This window comes from Carassius gibelio, chromosome B13, assembly GCF_023724105.1.
Source record: "Carassius gibelio isolate Cgi1373 ecotype wild population from Czech Republic chromosome B13, carGib1.2-hapl.c, whole genome shotgun sequence".
Classification (NCBI taxonomy): Eukaryota; Metazoa; Chordata; class Actinopteri; order Cypriniformes; family Cyprinidae; genus Carassius; species Carassius gibelio.
This window is the reverse complement of record NC_068408.1, coordinates 16066698-16092852: the sequence shown is the minus strand read 5'-3', so window position 1 is coordinate 16092852 and position 26155 is coordinate 16066698. Positions and strand designations below refer to the sequence as shown.

The window sequence follows — 26155 nt, the reverse complement described above, 5'->3', positions numbered from 1 at the left end:
TAACCAGCTTATATTGACAGGGCAATTACTATAAGCCTGCAGGATCTTTACCTCTCTGCCCTCTTTTTCTTCACAAAAATGTATTTTATGGATATTAAACAACAACAAAAGTTTACTCTCTCATGTATTTATATATAAGCACCCTTACTTGCAGTTTGATACATTTGCCTTATTTTGTAACATATCATAAGCCTACTCCTCCTGCTGGCTCTGGTTCTTGTCTTCTTGCCTGAGTAGAGATGATGTATATCCAGTCCTCTGGAAATGGGCCCACAAGAATTGTGTTTATCTGAAGTCAGCATAGAAATTAAACAGTACATAATGATGTTGCACTTTTTTTCTGTTCTTGTTTAGAAATTATTTATACAAAGATAATTTATTTAAGTATTTGTCCACTTTTTTATTCTGAATAAAAATTTCCAAAAACACACTTTACATTTTTTTTTCCAATTAAACATACACACTGTATTACATAAATACTGCAACATACTTGCAGTGTTTTACAGCAGGTTTTGTATAAACATACACACACAAACACACACACACACACACCAAAGTTGAACAACGACTGGAAAAAACTAACAACAGGAAACAGAGGCTAAAGGTCACCATGACTGTTGCTGGGGATATTTTCTTGGCACACTTTAGGCTTATTATATTAGTACCAACTGAGCACTGTTTAAATGCCACAGAATACTGGAGTATATTGTTACTAACCATGTCCATTCCTTTATGACCACAGTGTCCCACAGTTCACCATCACCAGATCTCAATCCTATAGAGCCCCTTTGGGATGTGGTGGAATAGGATATTCACATATCATGGATGTGCAGCCGACTGTGTAATGTTATCATGTCGGTATGGTAAGAGGAATGTTTCCAGAACCTAGTTCAATCTACATCATAAAGAAGTAAGATGCATTTCTCAAGGCAAAAAATTCAAGGCAAGGTGTAATTAATGGAGTGGCCAGTAAGTGTATATTGCAGTATTTACAGAACCTATAACACAATATCCAGTATCTAGGAGGCATTCCAAGAGGCATAGGCCTACTGTACATTTTCAAAAGACCTCTGCCATGAAATTTATATGCTTTCTTTGAACTGTATGTCATGCTTTTCACAAAGAATAGATTTGTCAGATGAGGGAAGCATGTGCTTTCAGCAAGTTAGTGTCTTGAACATGCACAGCTGCTGCCATGGTTGGTATTTGATTTTGGTTAATTGTTTTAGCTAGTTGTGATGCTTAAATAATAAAAGTCTAAATCAGACAGTGAAAAGTAACAGACTTCAAAAAGGAAGTCAATTCCTCAGGGTCCAGTGCAGGAATGCTGTCCGATGACTGTGTTCCTGTTTTCTGGAGCAGTCAAGTTCACTAAACATGTCAAGTAGCATGTTGTGGAGGAGCTCAGTAAAGATGTTTTCTTTTAGTCAATTATGGTAGAAAACAAAGGTGAGTCTGCTCAGTGACCCAGCCATCAAACCAGGACATTTCCTTTACCAGGACCCTGATACGGTCTCAAGGGAGATTTAGATCACCTAAAGTGCTGCGCTTGCCAATTAAAGGCACTGTAACAATAAATTGGATAATAAAAGTTGGCCTAAAGGCTTGTGTTTGTCCGCGTGTATCATTGTTTTTGTCTTTGGCAGGGGTTTAATAAGGGAAGTTCAACAAACTGCCTGCCAACTCTTTATCTTCATGTTATCACACACAAAGCCATCCACCGAAGTTCCTGTTTTTCTATTTTTGCTGGTCTCAGACCTACACAAATAAGTAGGCTTAATAATTTTACACTGACATGTTGCATGTGGTTCCTCATCTCCCAGCCCCACAAACTATCCATATTTTCGATAGCATTAAAAGATCAATACATTTCTTACAACTTTCTCACAGGACAGATTAGAGGAAAAAGAAGGAAATTAAATTTGGTTAAAAAAAAAAACTGTTAAATAAATGCGGATCAGTCTCTATAAACCATAAACCATTGTTAAATTGAAACCTTATTGCTGTGTAAAAGTGTAAAAAAAGAAAAAGAAAGTGTTTTGGTATTTTTTATTTAAAAAAATGACTTAACCGAGAATAGCATTGCTTGAGGATTGCATGAGACCCTGGTCATATTTCTTCCTTCGACCTCAGCAGCGGAGGAGCAGGCAAACGTATCATTCTTTTGTTTTGATTTTGTAATAAATGTGTTCATAAACATTTCTTATGCCAACCTAATAAATAACTGTAACAAACAATGTTGCTATTTCCATCAGGGGATGGCACACTGTCTGTCCTCTACTGTGCAGCGCTGAAAATATCGACTCCCCCCATCCCGAGAAGATGGTATGCGCGGTTCCTATGCGCTCCGGTCTGTTGTTCTCTCCTACAGTGAATCGTTAGCATACTATGGAGACTAACAGCAATAGAAATAGTGACAGATCTCCAAATGCTTTCTAAATACCAAACAACGACTATGGCTGCTATAAGGAAAAACAAATCTCCTTTAATGACCGCGGCCGTAAGGTAATTATTATTTTCCGTCGTTTATTTTCGTTCCGGTTGTATCATAGGCACGATGTTTTTATTTTAAGCAGAAATGACCGTTGCTGAGGCTCGTGGGCCAACCGTCCGCGCGCGCGCGCGCGCCTTTTCATCCATCTAAAGAGATTTATTTGTAATAAGATGCTAACATTACCAGTTATTCAATAAAATTGTAATTAGCAGCAGATAATTGTCGTTAAGCTAATTGTCGAGCGCCCCCGCCCACCCCTCAGCGTGAAGCCATTATTCTCGCTTGAGTTCTGATCTGATCCCCTGAGACGCTTCTCGCGTTTCCAAGATGGTGACAGCATAGGAAAGCTGTAAACATCCGTTCGCCTGGGTTTCAGTTAAATATGAACTTAAAGATGTAGATTTTGCTATGCCTTGAATGTAAAACGTAACATCGATCGTTTATTCTTTCGGTAATTCAGTGGTAAATTCAGTATGACCGGCAATATTTGAATTAACTTAATTGTCGAGACATATTTCATCTCATGCTAAATAATGCTTGTTTGTAATTAAATCCATTTTAGTTAACTTACACGTATTGTATTAAATATACGTATATGAAAATAAATAGTACAGTAATAAAAATCTTGATCTTGACGTTGTATAGCTGTGGTGTTAGCGTAGCCATTATATGAGATCATGGCCAGTTATATGTGGTGGTTTGGGGGATGGACGGAGGGCCATCATGTTTCTCACAAACATTCTAAGAAAAAAAAAGAAGAAGCCTTTTTGTGTCCTATTTCCAAGAGAATATGCATGTGGTCTCACATTATTTGATAATATTAAATGAATAATTCACCCAAATAAAATAATTCTGTCATTATTCACTTTGTCAATCCACACTCACACTTCAAATGTTTCTGTTGAACAGAAGTTCATAGTAGCCACTAAGTGACGCCTTTAACAAACCAATTGCAAATGTTTTTATGAAAGTATAAACTAAATATGAAATATACTCTACAAATATTAAATATAAAGGTTATGTAAGATCTGTATCCTTTTTATTGTGTTCTTGTGCTTGTTTGTGTCCCCTCAGGCAGGCCTTGGGAAACTTATCAATCAAAAACAAATAACTATCATCCTCCTTTTTGTATTGTATATGCATAAGAATGAACATTTATTTAATTTAAACTAAAACTTCATTATTAACTCAAAATAATTTAAAACTATTAAACACTCTTTTATATCAGTGTTGCCAACTAGGGGTGTAAGCAGAAATCACATTTCCGTACGTACCTCGGTTTTGGTGCTATGGTTCGATGCGATGTGCATTTCAAGCAAAAGTAATAATCGATAATCATTGCTGGGTATTATTCGATTAGTAGTTGATAATCACCCCCCCCCCCCACCCCCCCCGCACATGCACCCACGCACACGCATAAACACACACCCATAAAAAATGAGAGATGGAGAGAGACTGTTCAGGCTTTCAATCTGTATGATAACAAACTGTTTAATTCATTAGAGAAAGGTCTATCGTAATCCAAGAAAACATAACCTGAAACATAACCGAATGACGCCACTTATTAACAGTCCGCCTATTATCAACTGCTATGGCTGTAGGAGCCTATTTTTAAAATAAGCATGAAGATTCATAGCATTTTTTTGAAAGTTTACAGATTAATTAAGATTTGAACAGATTAATTCAGGCATGAATATTAGGCTTAAAACACATTACGAGTTAAAACAGAATATCATAAAACACTACGTGCTAAAACATATTATGAAGAGCCTGAATGACGGCACTAATTTGATCATTAATTTTAATGTCTGTATTTGTAACAATAACCTATTTCATATTTTTATTTTAAAAATGAGCATGTCCACAGTTCTACAGTTATTGGCGGCTCTACTCTCTGGCGTTGTCTCCCTTCCCCTGCTGGCCTGTGCTCACACAGCACCTCATGCTCTGGCCGGTGTTCTGTCCATCTCTGCTACCCTGTCAGATTTTGCTACCTCCCATGAAACAAGTAGGTAGTACTTATATGGGCCTGCTAACCGAGGGGAGCTTTCAATTGAAATGAGATAACTAATATAGAGCCTTACATGGCTCGGCCCGGCCCGGGGCTAATCAGATTTCTCTACTCTAGTCCGACCCGAGCCTGAGTCGCTATCCTCATTACACTAATGTACCATTACACCCCTAGTGCCAACCATCAAAATTGATGATTGAAACACTCTGAAACCACGGTTCAAATAAGTATTACGTATAAAAGCATCAGTTTGTGAATTAATGTGACTTGGGGGGGAGTTTGATACATGCTTTGAAAAAAAGAAGATTTGTAAATAATGTATCAGTACTTTAAAAGCACCCATCATCACTAGTTACAGAACAAAGAGACCCTGTGGCATTCAGCCTTTTTTAATCTGTGCATGATTGCAAATGAAATTTCAGTACTCTGGTGTAGAAGATTATTAGTTAAGAATGACTTAAATTTAATCCAATCCTTGCCCAGTTTTACCACATGACTCCAGAGGACTACTTTTATGGTGTCCTTGGTGCTTGACAGCCCTGATCACTATTAAGTGTTCTTGTATGTAAAAGAGCTGCATAAAGAGTTGGACAGACTTGGTGAATAAATATTGGCAGAATTGAAATATTTGTGAACTTCCTTCCTATTTCATGTAATACAGGATTGTATTGTTTTTTATATTTCCTGAACCATATTCATCGAATGTAATGCAATGCCGTCCTTGCAGCTGCTCCCGCTTACGGCAGGTCCAGGCTCTCCTAAGGGATGATGTTAATACAGCTCCAGATGGCATCCTTTGCTCCCTGGGTGAGTTAATTAATCAATATCACCTGTGCTCTTTCACTCATATGATCTTTACTCCAAAGAGACAGGCAGAGATGACTTGCTCCAGTGAGCCACCTGTAAGTAATATGCTGTGTTTGATTTTTTTCAGGTATTGACAGCCGCTACAATGAAGGCTGCAGCGAGCTGGCCAACTATCTTTTCTGCGGCTTGTATAAACACAACCATTTTGACATGGAGAAGATCCCAGAGGACTTTCCAGAGGAAGTGCTGGATGGTACAACAATAATATATGCACTTATAGGGTTAAAAAGCTCTTTCATTGCTATCAGTTATTGTTGGCTGGATTGAGCATATTGTATGTTTGCTTATTCCTAGATGTGATCATCCTTATTAAGGCGGAGTGTGTGCATCTGTACTGCAACCCAGTGAATTATGGGTACCTGCTTCCCTATGTATCTCACTGGAGGAATCTGCAGCTTCATTGTCTGACCGAGACAGAAGTAATGATCTGCAGCACTGCTTTCATGATATCCATAATCCATAACATCTCTACTAATGATGCACTAATATTAAAGTTCAAGCTGATACAATAGGCTGTTAATTATTTTCATGTGATTGCAGATATTAAAATATGATGCTGTTTTGACTACATAAACAAATGTTGTCTATATGTCTAATAATGTAATAAAGTATAAATATTATTACTTTCTTACATATTAACTTTATGTGAGCATTAGATGACAGCAGAGAGATTTTTAATGTAAAGAAAAAAACACCCATATTGTTGTTTTCTTCTTATTTTCTGTCTCTCAGTATGAGGATGAAGAGGTTGCGGAGGAATTTAAAATCTCAAGTTTTGTGTCCATGGTTCAAGACTGTCGTTGCATTGGAATTCCCTACAGTTCACATGGTAAGCATGTAATACACTGATGAAGGACCTGCAAAAGTGTTGTTCTTTTAACCACTATGTTTACTGTTGATTCATTTTGTCCACAGGCCATGTTCAGAAGTTTGACATGTTCATGTTGGAGAAATGGCCTATCATTCAGGCATTTGCCTTGGAAGGAATTGGGGCTGGAGTGTTTTTCACCATGAAATATAAGGTTGTGTATTTATACTCCATGACCTTTACTTATACATGACTTATGGGTTATATTAACATTTTGTAATAATCATGTTATATAAACAACACGATAATAGTGTAAATGCAAATAAACGAACATATCTGTTTTTATTGTGTTCTTCACCACATTGTTTCTTGCATCTTATAGCTCACAGATGTAAGTCAGAGACTTTGGCAAGTCTACAGCAGCTTGGACCCAGCGTCTCTGGACTCTCTTCTTAATGAGGTAAATCACTTTCACAGATTGTTAGTCAAATGCCCATGCACACATTTCTTATACAATAGTGGATGTGATATTCTGTCACAGGATCTTCAGCTTTTCGAAAGACAGTGGAGCTGTCTGTTCTCCAGTATGGAAATCGAGAGTGCACTTTCCATGCAGGAACTGTCAGAGGCCCAAGTTGCAGAGGTGCTGTTTGTAATATTATCGCTACCCAAATTTAAAGTGTAAAAAAAAAAATGCTGTAATAACTTTCAGATGACATCAAGTTTGCATGAGCTGGAAAATGTTAATATAGTTAAATAGCTATTTAGGCATTGTAGTTCTCCGCAGTTGACTGCAACCTCAATTTTACTCTGTTCTTGTATGGAACAGCCACTTAAATGGTCCCAATGGATAAAATCCATTACAAATTAATCAAGTCACTGCATATTTTTTATGTTGGCTTTAACAGTCACAGAGAATAACATGTTGGATATGATTCCTTGTGTGATGCTTAATCTCATTTTCTGTGTCTTTCAGCCTTTCAGAACATATTATTCGCATGGCCTCATTTCCAGCAATATCACAGACAAGAGGTATTTACACATGCTACAGTAGCTCTTATTTCTAAGAAAGACATTCTGCAGGAATTATTTCTCTTTGTGTGGCATGTAATGAATTTTACACTGTCTGTGTGGCAGTAAAAGCAGGCAGCCATTTGTGTTGTTTGGGAGCCACTCTACTAAGGAAGATCTGGAGAACTACTGTTTCACCTTCCCCTCTGAAGGCCACCAGGTTCGCAACACTGGCCCCGGTGGGGGTGTTGCCAAACACATGGTGAGAGTGCCACACAGCGGCGTGATGACTGAGACCTCGACTTAGATGAAATCCTCTACTTCCTTTATGTATTTTTCTACATAAAACAATTTAATATGTGTGTTTGTTCACCTCTCTCACAGCTGCTGCAATGTGTGGCTCCTAAAGGGCCACTAGCCTGTGCTCGAACCTATTTCTTTGGAAGCACACATGTCCCTTACTTAGGTGAGTTTATCTCTAGAAAATGTTTTAATAAAATTACTTTTAATTTCTCTGTCATAAGTTTACTGTTTTTTTTTATTCGACAGGAAATGACAACACCCAGCAGAAGGGCACAGATCTCCAGTAAGTACTCCAATCACTCTCTGTACCATGTTTTGATGACTGGATTTGTATAAAAGGTAGACCGGTTGTGTTGCAGGCTGCTTTCACATATCTACTCAGCTGTGGTTCAGTCTGTACTAGCAGGAATCAAATGTTTCTCCATCAACTCCAGTGCTAGTAAGGTAAGTATTACACCAAAGGGGCCCTGTTTAGTAAAACTGTAATGAACATTAATGTAGGGTGTATGTGAAAAGTAAAGCTTATTTACAAATAAAATAAAAAGGCAACTTAAGTAAATGTGGGTAAAAAGTTACATTAAAGAAATAGCTTTCCGGTAACTATAAGTATAATGTTTTAAAATCACAAAAAGTGTTTTCCCCTTAGCAAAGTTTTATGGACAAAAAGGGGCCATTGTCACGTGTATTGAAACATTGAAGGAAAACGCCAGCGTTTTTCTATATTTCACTATGTTCTTCCCTCAACTTAGACGAGTCGATACATACCTCTCCCATCTCAGTGCGTGCACTCACTTGCTGTAGCACATGATGCCACTATGTTAGCGTTTAGCTTAGTACCATTCATTCCTTAGGATCTAAACAGGGATGGCTCTTCCGCCATACATTATAGTTAGCATTTTTTATCCGCTTAGAATATCGGCACGTTTTATTTTGTGTCACCATACTTACTCGTGTAACTACTCATGTAACCGTCTTTAAATATGGAAAACATGGAAGTGTTTCGTAGCTTCTAAATTCATCCCTCAGACCTGCCAACCTGTACACATTTTGTGTACCGGATACACAATTTGACCTAAAAGTACGCTGGTAAGATTTGTCACTCTAAACTACGCAAAAATCTAGTGACGCCCCTGTCCACATGCAGTATTCAAAACAAGCAAGAGAAAAAGATGAAGAGTTCAACCAATCATACCATTTTTGTTGCTGTTGTTGTTGGTTTTGTTCTTTCCTAGTAGCCTATAGTTTATAGTTTCAGTTCAAAGAATCTCTGACAGAAAGACTGCGTGTGAGCCTGACAGAGACGAGCTATTTAATGTGTTTGAGATGTGCTGTTTTCCTTAATGCATAACTTACATTGCACAGGTATATTCTCCATCTGTAAATGTTAAAAAACAATGGAAATATTTCCATTTTGCTATCAGAAGTGCATGAGTTTCTGCTTTAGCGATTCTCTGCGAATCATTTAGAACGAGCGCCAAACAGACAGAGCTCAATGAAATTCATTCAAGAAGCACAATAACTCTGACTAAAGTTTACATTTTGCTGAAATATTTGTAAAAAAAAAAAAAAAAAAAACAGTAAACAACTGTAAAAAGTAAAACTGTAAACTGTTAATCCCCACTCCAACACCCATAACCCCCACCCCCCTGCATGACTGGCCGTCACGCTGATGGTAAAAAAATTCCAAGACTGGCAGGTCTGATCCCTGTTTAGATTCTAAGGAATGAATGGTACTAAGCTAAACACTAACATAGTGGTGCCGCGCACTACAGCTATTGAGTGCATACACCGAGACAGGAGAGGTATGTATCAACTCCTCTAAGTTGAGGGCAGAATATGGAAAAACGGTGGTGTTTCCCTTCCAGAAATCACTGTAAAATCCAGCAGCATTCTGTTGGTCAATATGAATTTGTCTGCGTGTGGAAAACTTCCCAAATAATTCTTAAATATGTGGATTCTTATTAAATTGATTGGATTTTGCCAGAAAATTTGCTAAACAAAGGTAAATATGACAGCACCATGCCAGAACTAGAACGATAGTGACATTTATATAGATATAAGGTGCCTTTATGAAATCATTATGGATTATCAATACAGAAAATGATGCACATGATGTATTTTTTTTTTTTTTTTTCAAGGCAAAGGATGTAGCTGAGCAAACCTTTCATCTGGCCTTGGACAACTTTGGGTTGATTCAGTACAGGGGAGCTCTCAGGTATGCTATTCACACAGAAAGAGCCCAGAAGAAATCTGCATTTTTTAATGACCTTTTCTAAGCCGATATAGGGGTTAATTCTATGGAATGAATTTGAACAATGTAATGGTAAGGTGAAGCATGATCAAATTATGTAAAACATATTTATTAAACAAACACACAGTGGGTACAGAATGTATAGAACTGACAGACATTCCAAATCTGTGGAAATCTCTTTATATCTTTCTCTGGGGTTCTTAGCTTGCAGATTCCTTGTAGCCCTTGGCTATTAGACAATGGTTATTAAATGTTCAGCTATATTTATGTCTCACTGTAGGACACATTTAGTGCTTGCTTTGTGAATTGAGAATCTACTTTGTTTAATTCAGATCCAAAGCTGTGTTTAGCATACAAGCTGTCAACAATGAGGGAACGTGAGTTTTCTATGCACACAGACAGCTATTGCCCTTCACACATTATACTACAATGTACATTTTTCCACATTCTGTGTTTCATAACTTGAAACAATCTTCCTTTACACAGAATCATTCCCCTCAGTGATGTGGACAGTCGCTTTATGGTAAAAACTGTGAGTATAAAACTTTCCCCTCTCGGCTGCAGCTTTTCATTTTACTGCAACTTGTATCAAATGACTGACTCCGCCATAGGCGTCCATGATGGTGCACGATATCCCAGATATCCATTGTGGAGGAAACCTGGGATCTGTAGTATTCTCGGAGTCCTTTCTAGAGTCCAGCGTTTACATTCAGCAAAGAGGTAAAAATCTGTTTTGTGAGAGTATTCAGTAGAATTAATACTAAATAGTACATGCGAGAGTGTAAAGCATCTCTTCTCCTGCAGATGGCGCTCTTTCCTCTGACAGCTGTTTCACTGTGCTCACCTCCTCAGTTCCTCGCCATGTCTGCTGGCTGGTATAGTGCACTCATTGTCTTTCTGCGCAGTTGTGCCAAAATGTGCATTTCTTGTTAAAAACGAGCAGTTATGGCAGAATAATATTTTAGCAGTACTGTTATGATTGATCATTTTGATTGGACGCTGAGTTAATTGATTATTATTATTTTTTGTACAGGTAGATGAGGCTGATGTGCGAATGTCTGAACAGGCTCAGCATCTGCTGAAGGTGAAGTTTTACAATACTCCATTATTGAACCAAGTCGCTCTTGCTGCATTAACTGTTATTTATATACATACTTTAAAATCCGTGTGTGTGAAAACAGGAAGAGGATGGTACGTGTTTGGGCATTCCTCTGACAGTGAGAGACTCTGCCTACATGTTCTCCAACAGCCTGCTGTCTACACCTGAGGAAGGTCAGATTTCATCTCTACTGGAAAGTCATGGTTTCAAGGAGTCTGTGTGCTTAGGCATTAATGTGTTTATTGTCCTGTAGGGAAACTGGTGTTTTTCTCTGAGGGTATCCTGTTTGTGCATCCTCATCACGGCTCCATTACACTCTCTATGAGTCACATCAACACCATTAAGCTCTATGATGGGGTGAGCATTAATACTTCTATTCAGTAGGGATGTATTAAATTGATACAAATTTTATATTCATTAATCAGAACAACTTATGAACATAGATGAATTATAAAAATGTTTCTTGAGTACCAAAGCAGCATTTTAGAATGAATTCTGAAGGATCATGAGACACTCAAGAATGGAGTTGTAATTAATGGCTACATCGCATGATTCAATTACAGAAAAAAAAAAGTAAAACATAGAAGTAATTTAAATTTTTACTATTTTCCTATATTTTTGATGAGATAAATGTCTCACTGAGTGTAAGAGACTAAAATAAGATGTTTCCAAAAGAAATATATTTTAACCCAAAGTATATATAATCCGTTAAGCTCTGTATGTAATGTTGTTTTCACAGGGCTCTCTGTCTGATGATTCAATGCTGTTCATCAAGTATCAGACCTCTCTGCTTCCGCACCTTCCGTTCCCTTTACACAGTGCTGATTTCTCTCTGGCGATCGCTCTGCTGCCCAGAACCAAGAGCTACAAAAGCTTCTATTCACAGGTGCTCACACACACACACACATACATATGCAGGTGGAACATTTAGGTTTCTGTCGTCCTGCAGAGTTGTATTCTGTTTAATGTTTGGTTGTAAATGAGTTGTGATATGATTTGCAGGTCCTGCCAGCTTGGCGTAAGTCAGACTCTGAGTTGAGAGTGCAACACGTCCTCAACGATCAGCTGAGCCCTGAGCACAAGAGCATGTGAGTTAACACTTCATTCTGCATCAGCTCAGCCAACAGCATTCGGTCTGATTTGTTAAGATCTTATTGTGCTTGAGCCCAGAGGTACCATGATGTAGCACATAAATGTATCCCATGACGTGTTTCCTCTCAGGTACTGCAGGCTGATGAAGCTTCATGAGATACATACACCAGCGGCAAACAGTCACAGAGCTGTTCTGAAGACTGCTTATCCACAGCTGCCAGAGCAGGACAGGTAACACACACATACACACCTCCATCCCGTTCTAACTAGGGATGATGTGGCAGAATGTCAAGCGATAAATCTGTCCCCGTCTTGTTAACCTGAATTTTTGACCTAACCAGCTGTGACTATGACAAGCAATTGACAAGAAATTTTACCAGTTGCTTGGTTTCTATCGGTCAGTTCTGTCAAAATTCTGAGCCAATCACGTTGAAAACTAAACAAATTGACGCCAAACTGTCTTGTATATACGGCATATATTCCGATCGTCTTATTGGTTGCACCGACTTTGTTGCTTTGCTCATGTACATTGATGTCTGTCAAATTTTCTGCTCAGGTTCCTTCAGCATTTTGCCATCAGCAGTAGCGTGGGTGAAGAATCTGTCTGTAGCGACCATTTGTCTACTGTGTTTTCAGACAGAGCACCTGAAAACATCAAACCTGAATCCAAGAAAAAGGTGAAATGCATGTATATAAATGCAACACAGTCATACATAATCTATCTGACAAGTCGTGCTGGAGGAAACGGAGCATATGAATAATATTAAATACATGTGTTTGTGTGTGTAGGTGGTCCTCACAATCATTGCAGGTTTGCCAGGCAGTCATAAGGAGAATCTGTGTGATTTCTTGATGGAAGTGAACCAAAATAGTGCCAGGTGAGAGAGTGATCAAAATGCCTTAAACTTCATCTATGCTCATTACAACTGTCACGTTCTTTTACATTTAATATTGGATGTGGCAGATTTCTGACTTCTGACTAGGGATGTCAAATTTCGATTATTTCCATGATCGATCGTCGTTTAAATTAACGATCAATTAATCGATTAATCGTTAACCATAATACTGCAAAATGCGTCTATTGCAGGCACGCAGTCAGCAGTATGACAGGATGTGCAAAAGCCACACACACACACACAAAACGCTTTCTCACTTGAATTAAAGAGGTTTTAGTCTGAATAAAATGCTAGTAGCAGGATTATAAAATGAATAGATGCGATTATGATCATTTGATAAAATGAAGAGAGCGCGCCATACTTTTGAGGTCATTTTACTTTGTTGACAGTTTCCAATCCCGCACGGAGAACGCTGAACGCGCCTCTTTAAATGGTTTTGTGGTGCTCGTTGTTGTATTTTAAAGCACAATTGCAATGTTTTCAACTGACATTATTGTATAAAATTATCCGAAATGTGGAGCGCGTGTGACTGCGCTGCACATTAAGTGAACTACATCGGCGCTGCTGCACCAAAACACAGTTGCTCACATTAATTTGATCCTGCTGGATTCTGTCCTAGAAAATGTCAGATTTTTAAAAATCCGGCATACAGCGCATTAGATCGTGACAGTGCATGCTTGCAGACGAGGACGAGCGAGCGCGGCTTTGGCTAGATTTATTTGGAGGTTATTGCTCATGTCTCATTCGGCACAAATCGAAATGTTTCCATATTCGCAATGTATTTGAATGTTAAACTATTATTTATAATGTAAACTAGGCTTGTACTTAACACGCATTCGCATATAGACGGAAAAGAAGATCCTCTTCATATGAGCAAAAACGTCCTTGGCATAACAGCAGAGTGGACCGGTATACTACGGTCTATTTAAACTGACCAGTGTAACCTTTTAATGTTTAGTTGACATTTTATTTTGATAATGAACAGACTGCGATGTAAGTTTGAATCGCTAGAATATACGTGTGCAGCAGGCTCCGGGGCGATCGAAACAGCTGAGACATTAAAAAATATATATATTTTCCGCAAAAGTGTTTACTTTCATTTGTGCACACTCACAATAAAAACAGAAGATTTGTGCTCTTGTAAAATAAAGCAAACAAACAGAATGCGTTGTCATCCTTTTTTTTTTTTTTGTGAACTTATGGAGCGCCCACACTTCTGTTTTAAATCCGTTAATCTTAATTAGCCTATTTAAGTCGGATATATTTCGCATAGCCTATTTAAAAAAAAACAAAAAAAAAACATGAAAACAAATTGTTATTTTTATGTTGGGCCTATTACTTAGTAGGCTATAAATTTTCCTTAAAGCATCCCATTTTGTCCCAGGGCTTAGAACCTGTGCCCTAGTCAGGTCCATGCAGAAACTTGTGAACGATGCTCGGCGTCACCGTTTAGTGACAGCAGTGAATGCTCCAGGAATGTGTCGGTCACAGCGCCTATTAATCGCTGTTTTGAATCCAGCAATTATTTATTTAGAAATGATAAGATCTGATTATGACAAGTGTGGTATAAAAGCTTTGTTTATTAGAGGAATAATAGGTTAACTGGAAAATGTTAGATCGCGACCATGCTTTTGGACCCCATAGTCTTCATTTACGCGGCTTTGTTCTGGTTTGGCGGTTGGTCACGAATTTCCACAAATTCAGTATATTTAGGCATTGTTTCTTTTCCTAAATCTTCATAGTCTAACCCTCTAATTTCCCAGGTTTATTTTATTATCTTTCGCTTTTAATAACTGTTTTCGCATCTCTTACTGTGGTAAACATGGGAAGGGAAATTAAAGATTTCCTGAATTAAGAATTCGTTCGATTTATTAATTTGTTCCCTTATTTCACTTAAATCATGGGTTATTTAGGGAACAAAATTAATGAAACATGGACAATTGCCACATTAATAATTCGTAGGAATGAATTAACAAGTTGTAGGAATGAATAGACTACCTGTCCTGTCACTGTGTCCCGCAGCCCTGCAAAGCGCACAATATAAAACAGTTATCTGATGAAATGATTAGTAACTACATTTCTATTGCATTTAATGTTGAAGAACTTTTATGTTGTTTCTATTTTAATGTACTTTAAAGTTTAAATCACATTAAAAGCTTAATTTGTACATTGTGAATGAATGATGATGCTTTTATATATCGTCACCGTCACTCACAGCCGCTCGCACGTGTTGAGTGCGCATGAGCCGCACGCAGCCCAACATTGAATCGGTTAACCGACCATCGATAGCCTTAATCGATTGCATCTCTTATCGACAATTAATCGATCATCGATTAATCGTTGACATCCCTACTTCTGACCATAATGATTTTTGCTGTACTGCTATTGGAAGAACATTAAAACCAAATGGTAATTTGGAATATGTGCTCTAAATAGAAGGTTGGAAATTCTGACTTTCTGAGTTCAATGGAAAGCAGCTTGAATGCTAGTGTGCTCATTACGGTCTTTTTATCCTTAAACTCCTAAACTGAGGACTGTTTGATTGACAGGTGGGAGGTGTTTTGCCCTGCTCTGGAGGGCTCTGAGGAATTCAGTGCATCACACCTTCAGCGGTTCCTGAGCAGCCTTCTGGCCAAACAGAGGGAGACGGATCTGAATTCAACCAGAGTTGTGCTGCTTATACCAGGGTAAGACAGACATGAACATCGAGTCTCAAAACCTTGAGGATCATGTTTATTTCAGCTGCTCACTACTGATGAATTTTACAGCATTGACACTTATTGAACATTGAATGACTTGAAGCGAATAACAATTAAGTTGCCTTCTTTAGAGCTGCTTATAGCTAAATTGAAGTGTTTTCAGAATTGATTACCATCATATACAAGAGTGAATTAATTAGTGAATGCTTACTGTATGTGTTGTAGGTACACAGATGTCCTGGATGTAATCCAGGCAATCACGGCTCATCCAGACCCACAAGTTCACAGCCAAGTGACAGTGGGTGCCGTCTCAGCATGTGTTAACCCACTCACATCCTTCATCAAACACAGGCACGAGTTTTTCCAAATGACATTTATCACACCTACTTTTCCAGACGAACACTTGTAATTTAGATTGTAAATGCTGTAATAAGAATTATCTGTCATTATGTAATTATAATGTAAGTGTCTAAATGGCCTGTTAACTCTGTAATTTCCCTTGTTTGATGTCGTCTCTGAAACTGCTCTTTACAGACTTCTCTTCCCCAAACTCCTGGAGCAGTGCAGTCAGGGTGAGTTTCTCTAAATATGGTGCCTGTGTGTGGATGTTGCGGAATAGATTATCCGATCTGTCGCTGTTGGGGGGTTGTATCGTGTGAAATCTAATTTTCCTGTTTTTTTGAAGATTGAAAGTTCTTTGTACTATGAAACCTACCATAATTTTCAAAGTTTGAACTTCCCTTGCTTTGATAAAGTGCATTTTTAAAACTAAAATTAGTCAGAAACTAAACAAATTTGCATATGAACAGTGCTCAGCAACGGTGTTCAGCAATTTTCTGTATATGCATATCCCTCTGAAGAATCCCATGATTAGAAACCAGTATTATTTTATACAACATTCCTGATAATTTCCATCTGATGAACAATATCAATCAAAGTGTACTGAGTATATGAAGACAGTGAGACATCACCAGTGCGCCCTTAATTAAAGCAGCCTCATTTAACCTCAGTGCTCTGGGGAATGGCCTCTGTAATGAGTGCACCGTAAGTGGCTTTGGATAAAATGATTTCTAAAATGAGTTTCTCTTTTAGGCGTCGTCAGCAATGTTATCTTCACGGGTTTGACTACTGAGCAGAAGCACCCACTTCTCAAACACATGCAGCAGCTGATCCGTGCAGCCAATCCCAGCACTGCATTTATCTCAGCAGAGAAATGGGCGGTCAGAAGGTTTGTACATTTATATTTTCTCTGACTTACACACTCACTTAATTCTAATATTACGTAGTGATTCTTTTTTGTATTGTAGGACTGAAGATATACGGCTTATTCTGAATGACAGCAGTTTCTCACAGTCTCATATGATCAATGCACGATACCTGCTGTATCCTGGCTGGTAATGGTTTCATTTTCTACATGTGTGTGTATACACAGGGGTATGTTTACCTATATTAAACTATACTGTGTGTTGTTTTAGGTGGGAAGGCAGGTTTGTTTCTGGAAGGGGATCATTGTCTATGTCTCAGCATTGCATTGAGTTCAGTCGTCCATTGGAAAAAGCGTTATTTCTGCAGCGCTGCAAAGGTAAGCATCATCATCCATAAGACTGTCACAATTTTTTTCAATGAATTGAGTTAGAAATAATTAAAATAAAAAACTAGAAAAATAATATAAAAATCATTTTAGGCTTTGCAAAATGAAAATGACAAATGTTGCATTACTTGAAATGTTTAATTACTAAAACTAAATTCAATTACTTCTACTAAAACAAAAATGCAAAATTGGAAATAAAAGCTAATTCAAAATATGATTAAATACTATAGTAATATATAAATAACACTAAAATAACACTGGCACAGAGAAGGATGACGTGAAGAAAATGTTTTTTAGTATCATCATTTCCATTCTAAATTATTCACCTGGCATTGTAAGGTGGTCTGGATAACACCCTCAAACCTTTATGTTGCACAAAAGAAGGCCTTTACAGTTCTGTTAAAATATGTTTTAATTAAAGATTAAGAAAGTAAATAGGGTCAGTTGAATTGAGATGAGAATACCACCTCCTGAAATTATCAGAATTTTGCATAATGCACAAATGCTTTAAAAAGACGCACAACCTAATGGCATATTTACTAGGGTTGGGTACCGAAACCCGGTACCGACATGGCACTGGTACCTATGGAACCGGTGTGCACTGAACTGAATAAGAACGCAAATTTAAATAAATAACTGGCTTAAAACCCTTTTTTGGGGGGGAAATACTAATGTGCCTAAGACTGTACTTTACAAATGACATTGTTGCTACTTTATAAAGAATAAGCATATAGTCATTCACAGAACTGATTAAAGACAGTGACAGACAGCACTCATTTGAACTAAATATCAGACAGAGATACAGTAGAAACATAATGTGTGGTTTTGTATTAAATAATGACCCAGATCGTGAAATACATTTATTAGCCTTAGAGTAAGTCTTTAATGTTATCCTTTGTAGGCTTTTTTGATTTTATTTATTTATTTTTATAGACGTATTGGTTCAGGCACCGGTACCATTTTAAAAGTATCGAAATGGCACCGGTATCGAATAAGCCGGTAATCGAATAACCAACCCTAATATTTACTTAAAATGACTTTGATTTGAAAAGACATCAATCATTCTGCATGTTAAATTACAATCATGTAGTGGCATTAAAATAAAGCAATCTCATCAAGTAATTGTGATCAGGTGATTTTGTAAAAATTGTGGGAGTCCTAATCATTAATCATACATATTCCAGAGGGTTTAATTATAAAGTGATTGCTGACAGTATATGTAAGGATCCTGTAGGATCATGTGCTGAAAATGGAACTGTCTAAAGTAAGTGTTCAAAATCAACACAACTCACAAGTCTCTCTGTCTCCTTTCTTTTCTCAGCTCTGAAATCCTCTCTCAAACCCAGCTCTTTCACAGGAAACATCTATCACATCAGTGGGAAAGTGCTGTTCTCTGGTAGGGCAGTCGATCTCCATAACCTCCCTCAAATCTGTCTTAATATGACTTTTTTATGGCTTTATACAGCGTAACATAATCACAAATCAATTATGATTGTCTATAAATGTGTATTGTTTGATTCTAGGAAGTCTATTGCTATGGTTTTGTCTCTGTAGTTAATGTATGATTTTTCTATGAGAAGTAGTAGGCAGGGGGCCTGTGGGGTAACGCCATACGGTAGGACTTTCACCTCTGGTTCCTCAAAGTGATGTGGCCTGCACACATCTGTTTTCACTCCGTTTCCCTGCTGTGGTCACATTTTTTTGGACGGTTTTTGACTGTCCTCTGTTACTTTGAATCAGTGGTGAAGTTGCATGGTGAGAGTGGGCAAATTGACAGAATGGAGAGAACTAAGTAACAGTACACTAGATAGTGTAGTTTATTTAGGACCCATACGGTCCGAACACCATCTGTGATGCCTAGTTATCACCATAAATCATCTGTGTTTTGTTATGGAAATCTTTTGATTTTTGATGCCTACGTTTGGTTTTGTGTGTGATTTACTTTCAGATCTTGTAAGTTTATTTTTTTTTGTAACATTCAGTGCATTGTGATCAGTTGTTTTCAAGTTTAACTCCTTGCTTGCTTGTAGAGTGCACAGTCGTAGTCCACACTGCAGAGGATGGATGGATGGATGGCTGTTGGCACGCCATGCTAGACATAACTTCGTCTGATAACATGTTTGATAAATTAGTGTGCAGCATGTTGAACTCTGTGAAATGTGTGTGTGTGTATGTGACTGCATGTGGTGTCTGTTTTCACTATAGACAATGACAGACAGATGGTGGTAAACTGTAACTCTATCAGTGGGAATGTGACCATTGCCCCTGATCAGGGGACTCACCATGGCCCACGGACAACAAACAACTGTTATCTAATGTTTCATGGAGTGGGGCTCACCCAGGAGGGGCTGAAAGACTGGCTTCGGCATTGTGCCAAACAGGTACATTCTCATAGGTGGGAGCAGGTGGAATCCACAGACTTCTTCCATATTTTCTTCCCTAATTTTGTGGGAGGAATAAACATTGATTTAAGCATAGCAAAATGTGTGCTGAGAGCAACAACATATTGGTAGCTAAAGGCATTATCATATAACCCCAAATACTTTATATAATAAACAATTTTGTGAACTATGTGCAATTCTGCAGACATCTGTGGGTACACTTTCCTGCATATAAGAGAAGGACATTTTAATGAAATCATAAACATTTGAAGGTTAGGGCTTAAACACGTCACTGTTTTTGTGTTTCACAGAAAGTTGCAAAAAAAATCAAGAAGAATAAGAGGACACTCACCGCACAGGAGATCAGATACATTCATGTGAGTACAGACACGCTTGCGCTCACATATTTATATTAATTTAGCGCCAAAGCAAATAGTTGATCTAAATATTTTCATCTTATGTGTCTTTAGGTGAAAAGGCACCTTGATCCTCTCCCTCCAGGTTACTTCTACAATGGTCATCACTTCGTCAGTTTCTTTGGAGAAAAGCAAAACTTCCACCCTCGTATCTTTAAATTGTAGTTTTAACTTTTTAACCAGATGTGGTGGTGAAGTTTACACTACCGTTCAAACGTTTGAGGTCAGTAAGATATTTCTTTTGTTAATTAATACTTTTTTGTCAGCAAGGATTAGGGTTGTTAATCGAAAATCCAATCCAATTTCAGAATCAGAAACTTGTAAAATTTCAATTTCAATTTGACCTATCAATTCCTGTGTGAATTGAGGCTGTTAAAAATGTATGTCTTTGAATCATCCATTCAGGAGATTCATTCCAAAAAACTGATTCATCCAGTGATGAAATAAGTAAATCTTGAGTGAGTCATTGAATCATTCCATTTATAAACTCCATGAGATTTTGTTTAGTTGCCTAATATTTTTTTCTTCAGAACTGTGAGAGAAATAGAACCTTCATTTAAAAAAAGAAAAAAGTCTATATTTATCCAGAATCAGGCAGCTCTATTTTGCATACAAACAGTTCTTAATCAAGTCCCGTTTTTATTTAGCTGGCTGATTTTTGTTCATGGTATTCGGCAGCAATTATTAAGTGTTTAGCTAAAAGAGACCCAGAATAAATATGTCTGATTTCTAAATGTTTTTAAATTAATTTTTTTAACTACATTGGAATCAAAACTGGGAATCGATAATGCTGCGTTCACACCAAACGCGAATATAGCATCTGGCGTGAATGATTTCAATGTTAAGTCAATGTAAGACGCATTTAAGCGCATCTGGAGGTCTCGCGAAGGAGGTGTTTAGCGCAGAACAGTAGAGGCCGAGTTGAAAAATTTTAAATTTGAAAAATTCATGTAGCGTTAATCAGGAGCCTGCTCAGGAGTCACTCATTCAGCATGGAGGAACGACTGATATTGTCAGTGAGAAGGCACCCGGAGCTATTTGACACAAGTTCATATTTCTATAGAGACGGGAATATAAAGGACCTCTTGGAAGAGTGTGTTTGGTGAAAACATTTCACTTTTGAGTCATGTACACGTTTATCGACCGGGCCTTCCTGCCATTTTTTTAAAACTATTTTCCCCCTAATATACTTTCCACTAAAAAGATGTGTTTATTCAGAGGACGTGTGCAGGAAAAAGAGGAAAAGCCCCGAATGCTCGATCAACATCAGGCATCTTGCAAACAGACACCCGCCTAGCACTTGCCCCACCCACAAGAATCAGATTTCACCTCAGAAGCATCAATTTTGCTTCAAAATCTTCCTTTTTACACCCGTCTATTTCGCTCTAGATGTGCGAATGCACTCAAAATGTTCAAGCAGCAAACTAGACGCGGTAGACGTGAATTTGACGCTCTATTTGGTGTGAATGCAGCAAAAGAATCAGAATCGATAAGCAGAATTGGAATTGATCAAATTCAAGTGATACTCAACCCTAACAAGGAGGCATTAGAATAGATCAAAAGTGACATAAAATATAATATTGTTACGATCCACTTTCCCAGTCTAGGGTTGGGAGTGGGAGTAACAGAATAACCAAAATTTATAAAGGAACGAATTAAAGAAAAACGTGGAGGAATCACATCAGTCCTCTGCTCCAGAAAATAAAACCTGTGGGCAATTTGAACTGCCTATCAATTAGAGAGCGGTAGAGAGTGAGAGAACACACATATGATACATAAACACACCCCAAAGGGTGGAGAAAACATACCTCAACAATTAATAAAAAAAAACATACATCCTAGGGATGTAACAATATTACTAAATATTTCTACACTCCTAAGAAAAATGGTTCTATACAGTACCAGAAAAGGGTTCTTCAGCTTGTAACAATAGCAGAACCCTTTTTTAGTGCTAAATAGAACCCTTTTATAGGGTTATAGAGTGTAGCCTTTGTTAGTAATAAAGAATTATTAAAAAATTCTAACAATATGGATTCTAAATTCAATGTCTCTGTTACTTACTTAGTAGAGGAGTATCCTCAGCCAGAGCTGCTCACATATGTGATCAAAAAAGAAGAGAAAAGAACATGTTTGCTTGAAAACCAGATACAATTTTAAAGTTAAATTTCTGTTTAAATTTAAGAATGAAATAATTTACCTGTTGAGAGTGTGTTGACAGTTTGTAGTTGGATCATGAACTCCAGAAACTAAGTAATGAAGTGCTTTGACAGTTACAAATTTGAAAAACAAATTATTCCTGTTCAAATCAGCATATTAAAATGATTTCTGAAAGACCTTGAGATGCTAAAAATCGAGGTAGTAATGCTAAAAATTCAGGAATAAATTATTTGAAATATATATATTTTTTACTGTATTTTTGATCAAATAAATGCAATCTTATTGAGCATAAGAGATTTCCATTAAAAGCATGTAAAACTTACCAACCTCGGACTTTTGAACAGTAGGGTACTTTTAAGCTAATGTCTGCAAACTGCAACAGTTGCATGCTTGCATGTCCCAATGTGTGTATAAACGCAACAGTAAGGTGATGTTTACTTTTATTAATCTGATAAGTAGGCTTAATGTTTGATCGCGAGCGTTGAAAAGCAGCATGTTTGGACAGCTGAGCTTTCATTAAAAGTGTATTACTGTAAATGCATTTATACACACTGAGGCGTCATTTAAAATTATTTTCAGTCGTAATCAAATGCATTAAAAATAATATTAAATATTGACAAAATGTAATATTACTGTGTGCTTTTCGAAACCGCTGTGTTTGTGTGATCCACCTGTTGTTGATTCCTTACATGTGTGTGTTCAGTGATGGATCAGTTCATTGACGAATACGTGCAGGAGGCCAATAAGGAGATTGAACACTTCAACAGAGAGGTGGACCTGCAGCCACACGTTGACCTCTTCGACCCCTAATCCTCTCATCTGACAAATTCACTTTCCGGGGAAAGGGAGGGGAGGGTCACTTTACAATCACTAACGTCCACGATCCAATTACTCGCTCAAAACCGTCCATTTCACATGTTACAATGAGCGATTTGCTGTTGAGAAATGGGAAGAATTTAGCTCACAGCCAGGAAGAAATATCACAGCCTAATGAGAGATCCTTTGCCCAACATACCATGACTGTAAATAGTACCAGCACCCTGAGAAAGCTGAAACGCTGTTGTGTAAAACAGCAGTACTGAAGCCTCAAGATGTGTCAAAACATTCCTGTAAAGAACAACATTTTCTCTATATTATAAAATAGAAGGTAAACAGAAATGCAAGGCTTATTTATAGGCTACAAGGGATGCCCAGATCATTACTCTCTCTGCAGTGTACATACTGTAGTGCTGAAGCTCCCTGCAGTGAAGGTTGCTCTACTGTAATTCCAGTGCCTAGCCGACATATTGAGCTGAATCGTAATGAAGTTTGTCAGTGAGGCTGAAAGTGATCAAACAGAAGGCTCATTTCCAGCCGTGTGCATCTGGAAAGGCAGGTGCACTGCACCTGTCCTCAGTCAGCCTCTGTCAATCTATCGACCCCCGCTGTGTGGATCAGGGCTGAGGATCTCTCATGTGCTGCAGTTCTTTTCAGCCATTCCGAACCCATTAACTTGAGGGTGGAGTTTCAAGCAACCCCATTTCAGGGAGGGTTAGGGAATCAGGGTATGATGGAGGGTTTAATATTAGAAGTTTTTATGTGTTCTTAATCAGATTGACTTGTTGGTGTTGGGTTTGTTTGTAGCACCAGGGATCGGTTTGGTGTGTTAAACCCGTGCTTGCCGAGCGTGTGCTGGTACAAAAGCATGGCAGAAGCAGAATTAGTGTGCTTATATCACCCCAGTGCTGTATTAGATCCGTACCGTTCTATATTACGGTCGTATTTTAACTCTATCTTGGGGTGTGTGTCATTCTATGCATGTTTACTTGGACTAATCAAACACAGCAGGAGAGCAGCAGTGTCTTGTGTGTGTGTGTATATACACACACATTTGAACTTTTGTTTATAAGACGAGCCTTAAAAGTAATGTTTTCAAACAATTACAGTGCTACTAAAGGGATGCCCTTCCAAAGAAACCCGGACACTGCTGGTCTCCTCTGTGCTGCAATATATTGTACCGGTGTTAATACACTACATGGTTAGAGATTCTTTCACCGAGCCATATTCACTCTTTACTGTGGAGATTTATGAGCTACATAGTGCTAATGTTGCTATGGGCCTTTTTAGTGTCCCTTTAGAGATTTCTAATGCGGTAACTTTGCCTTTTTGTCTCTTGACACTTTTGTACCTTGTCAGTATGCAAGTGCAGTTTTACTCAAAGCCGCCCTGTTGTGAATAAACTCTGAAAGGACGTTGCTGAGATGTAGATCCGACAAGCAAAGAGAAACCGACTACTTACTAATAGGTGACAGAGCCTCAGAGGTAAGCAGTCACTTCTCGAGTGCTAAAACACTATCACTGATGTGCCCCCCCACCCCCTTATACACAAACACACACACCGCTCATTTAGCTGGTGGTGTCACTATTAGTCGGGTTCTACACAGCAGCTGTCCTTAATGGGTACAGGGCTACATACACTTATATAATGTGTAGTTCAAAGTAGTGGGCATTTTTAGCACATACTATCCACATATGTTAAGATGTCTTATCGAGTTCTATTTAACTGAAATGCCTTTCACCAAACTGGAACAACCAAGAAAAAAATCGCTACAGTTCGATCTATTTTTCATATTGGAAAAAAAGGTGATTTATCTTTGCAAATTCTATTTTTTTAATGCTGTGAAATCAATTAAATTGGAGCCAGATGATAGTATTCCTCAGGCGAAGCAGATTCTCTCCTGCGAGAGATATTTGGCTGCCGCTGCAGAGTCTTGGCTGAGAGCAGGGGCATCCCCAGGCAGAGCCAAGCGCCAGTGTTGGTGAAAGGATATGAAGAGTTGTTTGTCTATGTAAGTGTAAAGGGCCAGTAAGGGTCTGCCGAGTAACAGAAAGGCACTGGAGGGCCACCGTGTAAAACTCAAGAAATAAGCGGAGAACGATGAATCTGGCTTTTGCTCCTCATCGCAGAGGACTCTTTTGAGGCCCTCCAGAGGCAGTTCCTGGTATTATGTGAACCCCCCGTGGCCCGCACAGCTGTGCTCGTGGAGCTGAGGTTAGAGGAATAAAACAGAGTTTGGTGGAAAGGTTTATGGCATGAATATGTCAAGAATCATTTTCAATTTGCGGCTGCAATGCTATTCAGGCCTGGGTTTTCCAAATGGTCAAACTTTTAAAGAAAAACACTTTTTTTTGTCTTAACATTGCCTTTGGTGGCAAACTCTTATTATTATAGATAATTATTCTGACTTTCAATAGTCACTGAGGGCTTGTTCCCAACCAAAACTTTTTATGTTGTCTAGCCCATAAATCTGATCGTTGCTTTAATAACCACCCAGAATATTCAGACAGCACATGTCTTATGTTCTCAGGTATGTTGGCAATACCAGCATTCAAGTTTTATTTCAAACGTCCATCACAAGCGGCCTACATTTAGTGCGTTGTGTTGTGAATGAACGTGCTGTGCTTCGGGGGCAACAGAAAAATTAGGACAAGCTAAAGGGCTAAATGATTTCCAATTGCTGCTGGCTGGCTGGGGACAAGCCTGAGAATTGAAATAGCTAAAAATAGAAATTATTAGCTAAAAGTTATTTGCACAAAGCTAAACATGCACCCATAAGGTCTTAAGGCACCTCGTAAGGCGTTTTGGGGAAACAATGGACCTTTTTGACCCTGAGGAAAAATTTGGGATTTATATAGATTCCCAAGTCTTTACTTCAGTTTCTGAATATCCAGTGCTCGGAGTTCAAAATATCTTTGATATCTTCTTAACTGAACAAGATTTCAGATGGTTCTACTTGAAAAGTGCCAAAAGTTCTTAAATAACTTTTGTTTGTTTGTTTTTTTAAAAGGGGTTTAACAAAAGTTTGTGGAAAATAAATCTAAATTTGAGTGTTGTTTGCACAAAACTACTGTAACTCGTGTTTTCTCCTGTGACTGATGCTTTTTTTTTTCTAATATATATGTTGTATTTATGAAAAAATAACTCAATAAAATATTTATAAGCTATTTCTGTTGATGAGCTATTTTTATTATCAGTCAATCATAGTTGCCTGCTCAGGCAAACAATGCAGGCAAACAACATCTTCTGACAAAAACAGACT

At 38.0% G+C, this 26155-nt stretch overlaps 1 protein-coding gene across 1 annotated transcript; it reads left to right on the top strand.

Moving 5' to 3' along the window:
- Positions 1 to 2336: 2336 nt before the first annotated feature.
- On the top strand, positions 2337 to 26060 carry LOC127970156 (dynein axonemal assembly factor 9). Its single transcript, XM_052572445.1, has 37 exons — positions 2337 to 2505; positions 5233 to 5312; positions 5440 to 5565; positions 5667 to 5791; positions 6105 to 6201; positions 6288 to 6394; positions 6563 to 6640; positions 6722 to 6823; positions 7157 to 7212; positions 7318 to 7453; positions 7576 to 7657; positions 7741 to 7777; positions 7854 to 7938; positions 9633 to 9709; positions 10078 to 10122; positions 10232 to 10277; positions 10357 to 10465; positions 10550 to 10620; positions 10779 to 10829; positions 10927 to 11017; positions 11098 to 11201; positions 11584 to 11730; positions 11847 to 11932; positions 12066 to 12167; positions 12493 to 12613; positions 12726 to 12814; positions 15382 to 15519; positions 15757 to 15882; positions 16066 to 16103; positions 16624 to 16759; positions 16839 to 16925; positions 17007 to 17113; positions 18444 to 18518; positions 19328 to 19503; positions 19815 to 19880; positions 19974 to 20067; positions 22780 to 26060. Exons 1-37 carry the CDS (start codon positions 2429 to 2431, stop codon positions 22884 to 22886), a joined length of 3477 nt encoding a protein of 1158 aa, XP_052428405.1. The 5' UTR covers positions 2337 to 2428; the 3' UTR covers positions 22887 to 26060.
- Positions 26061 to 26155: the final 95 nt, after the last annotated feature.

Excerpts from the sequence above, each read along its gene's own strand:
- LOC127970156 (XM_052572445.1), top strand. The coding sequence starts at position 2,429 with ATGCTTTCTAAATACCAAACAACGACTATGGCTGCTATAAGGAAAAAC. Across the intron at positions 11,731-11,846 it reads ACAAAAGCTTCTATTCACAG|GTCCTGCCAGCTTGGCGTAA; the intron begins GTGCTCACACAC and ends TATGATTTGCAG. Across the intron at positions 15,520-15,756 it reads GTTGTGCTGCTTATACCAGG|GTACACAGATGTCCTGGATG; the intron begins GTAAGACAGACA and ends TATGTGTTGTAG.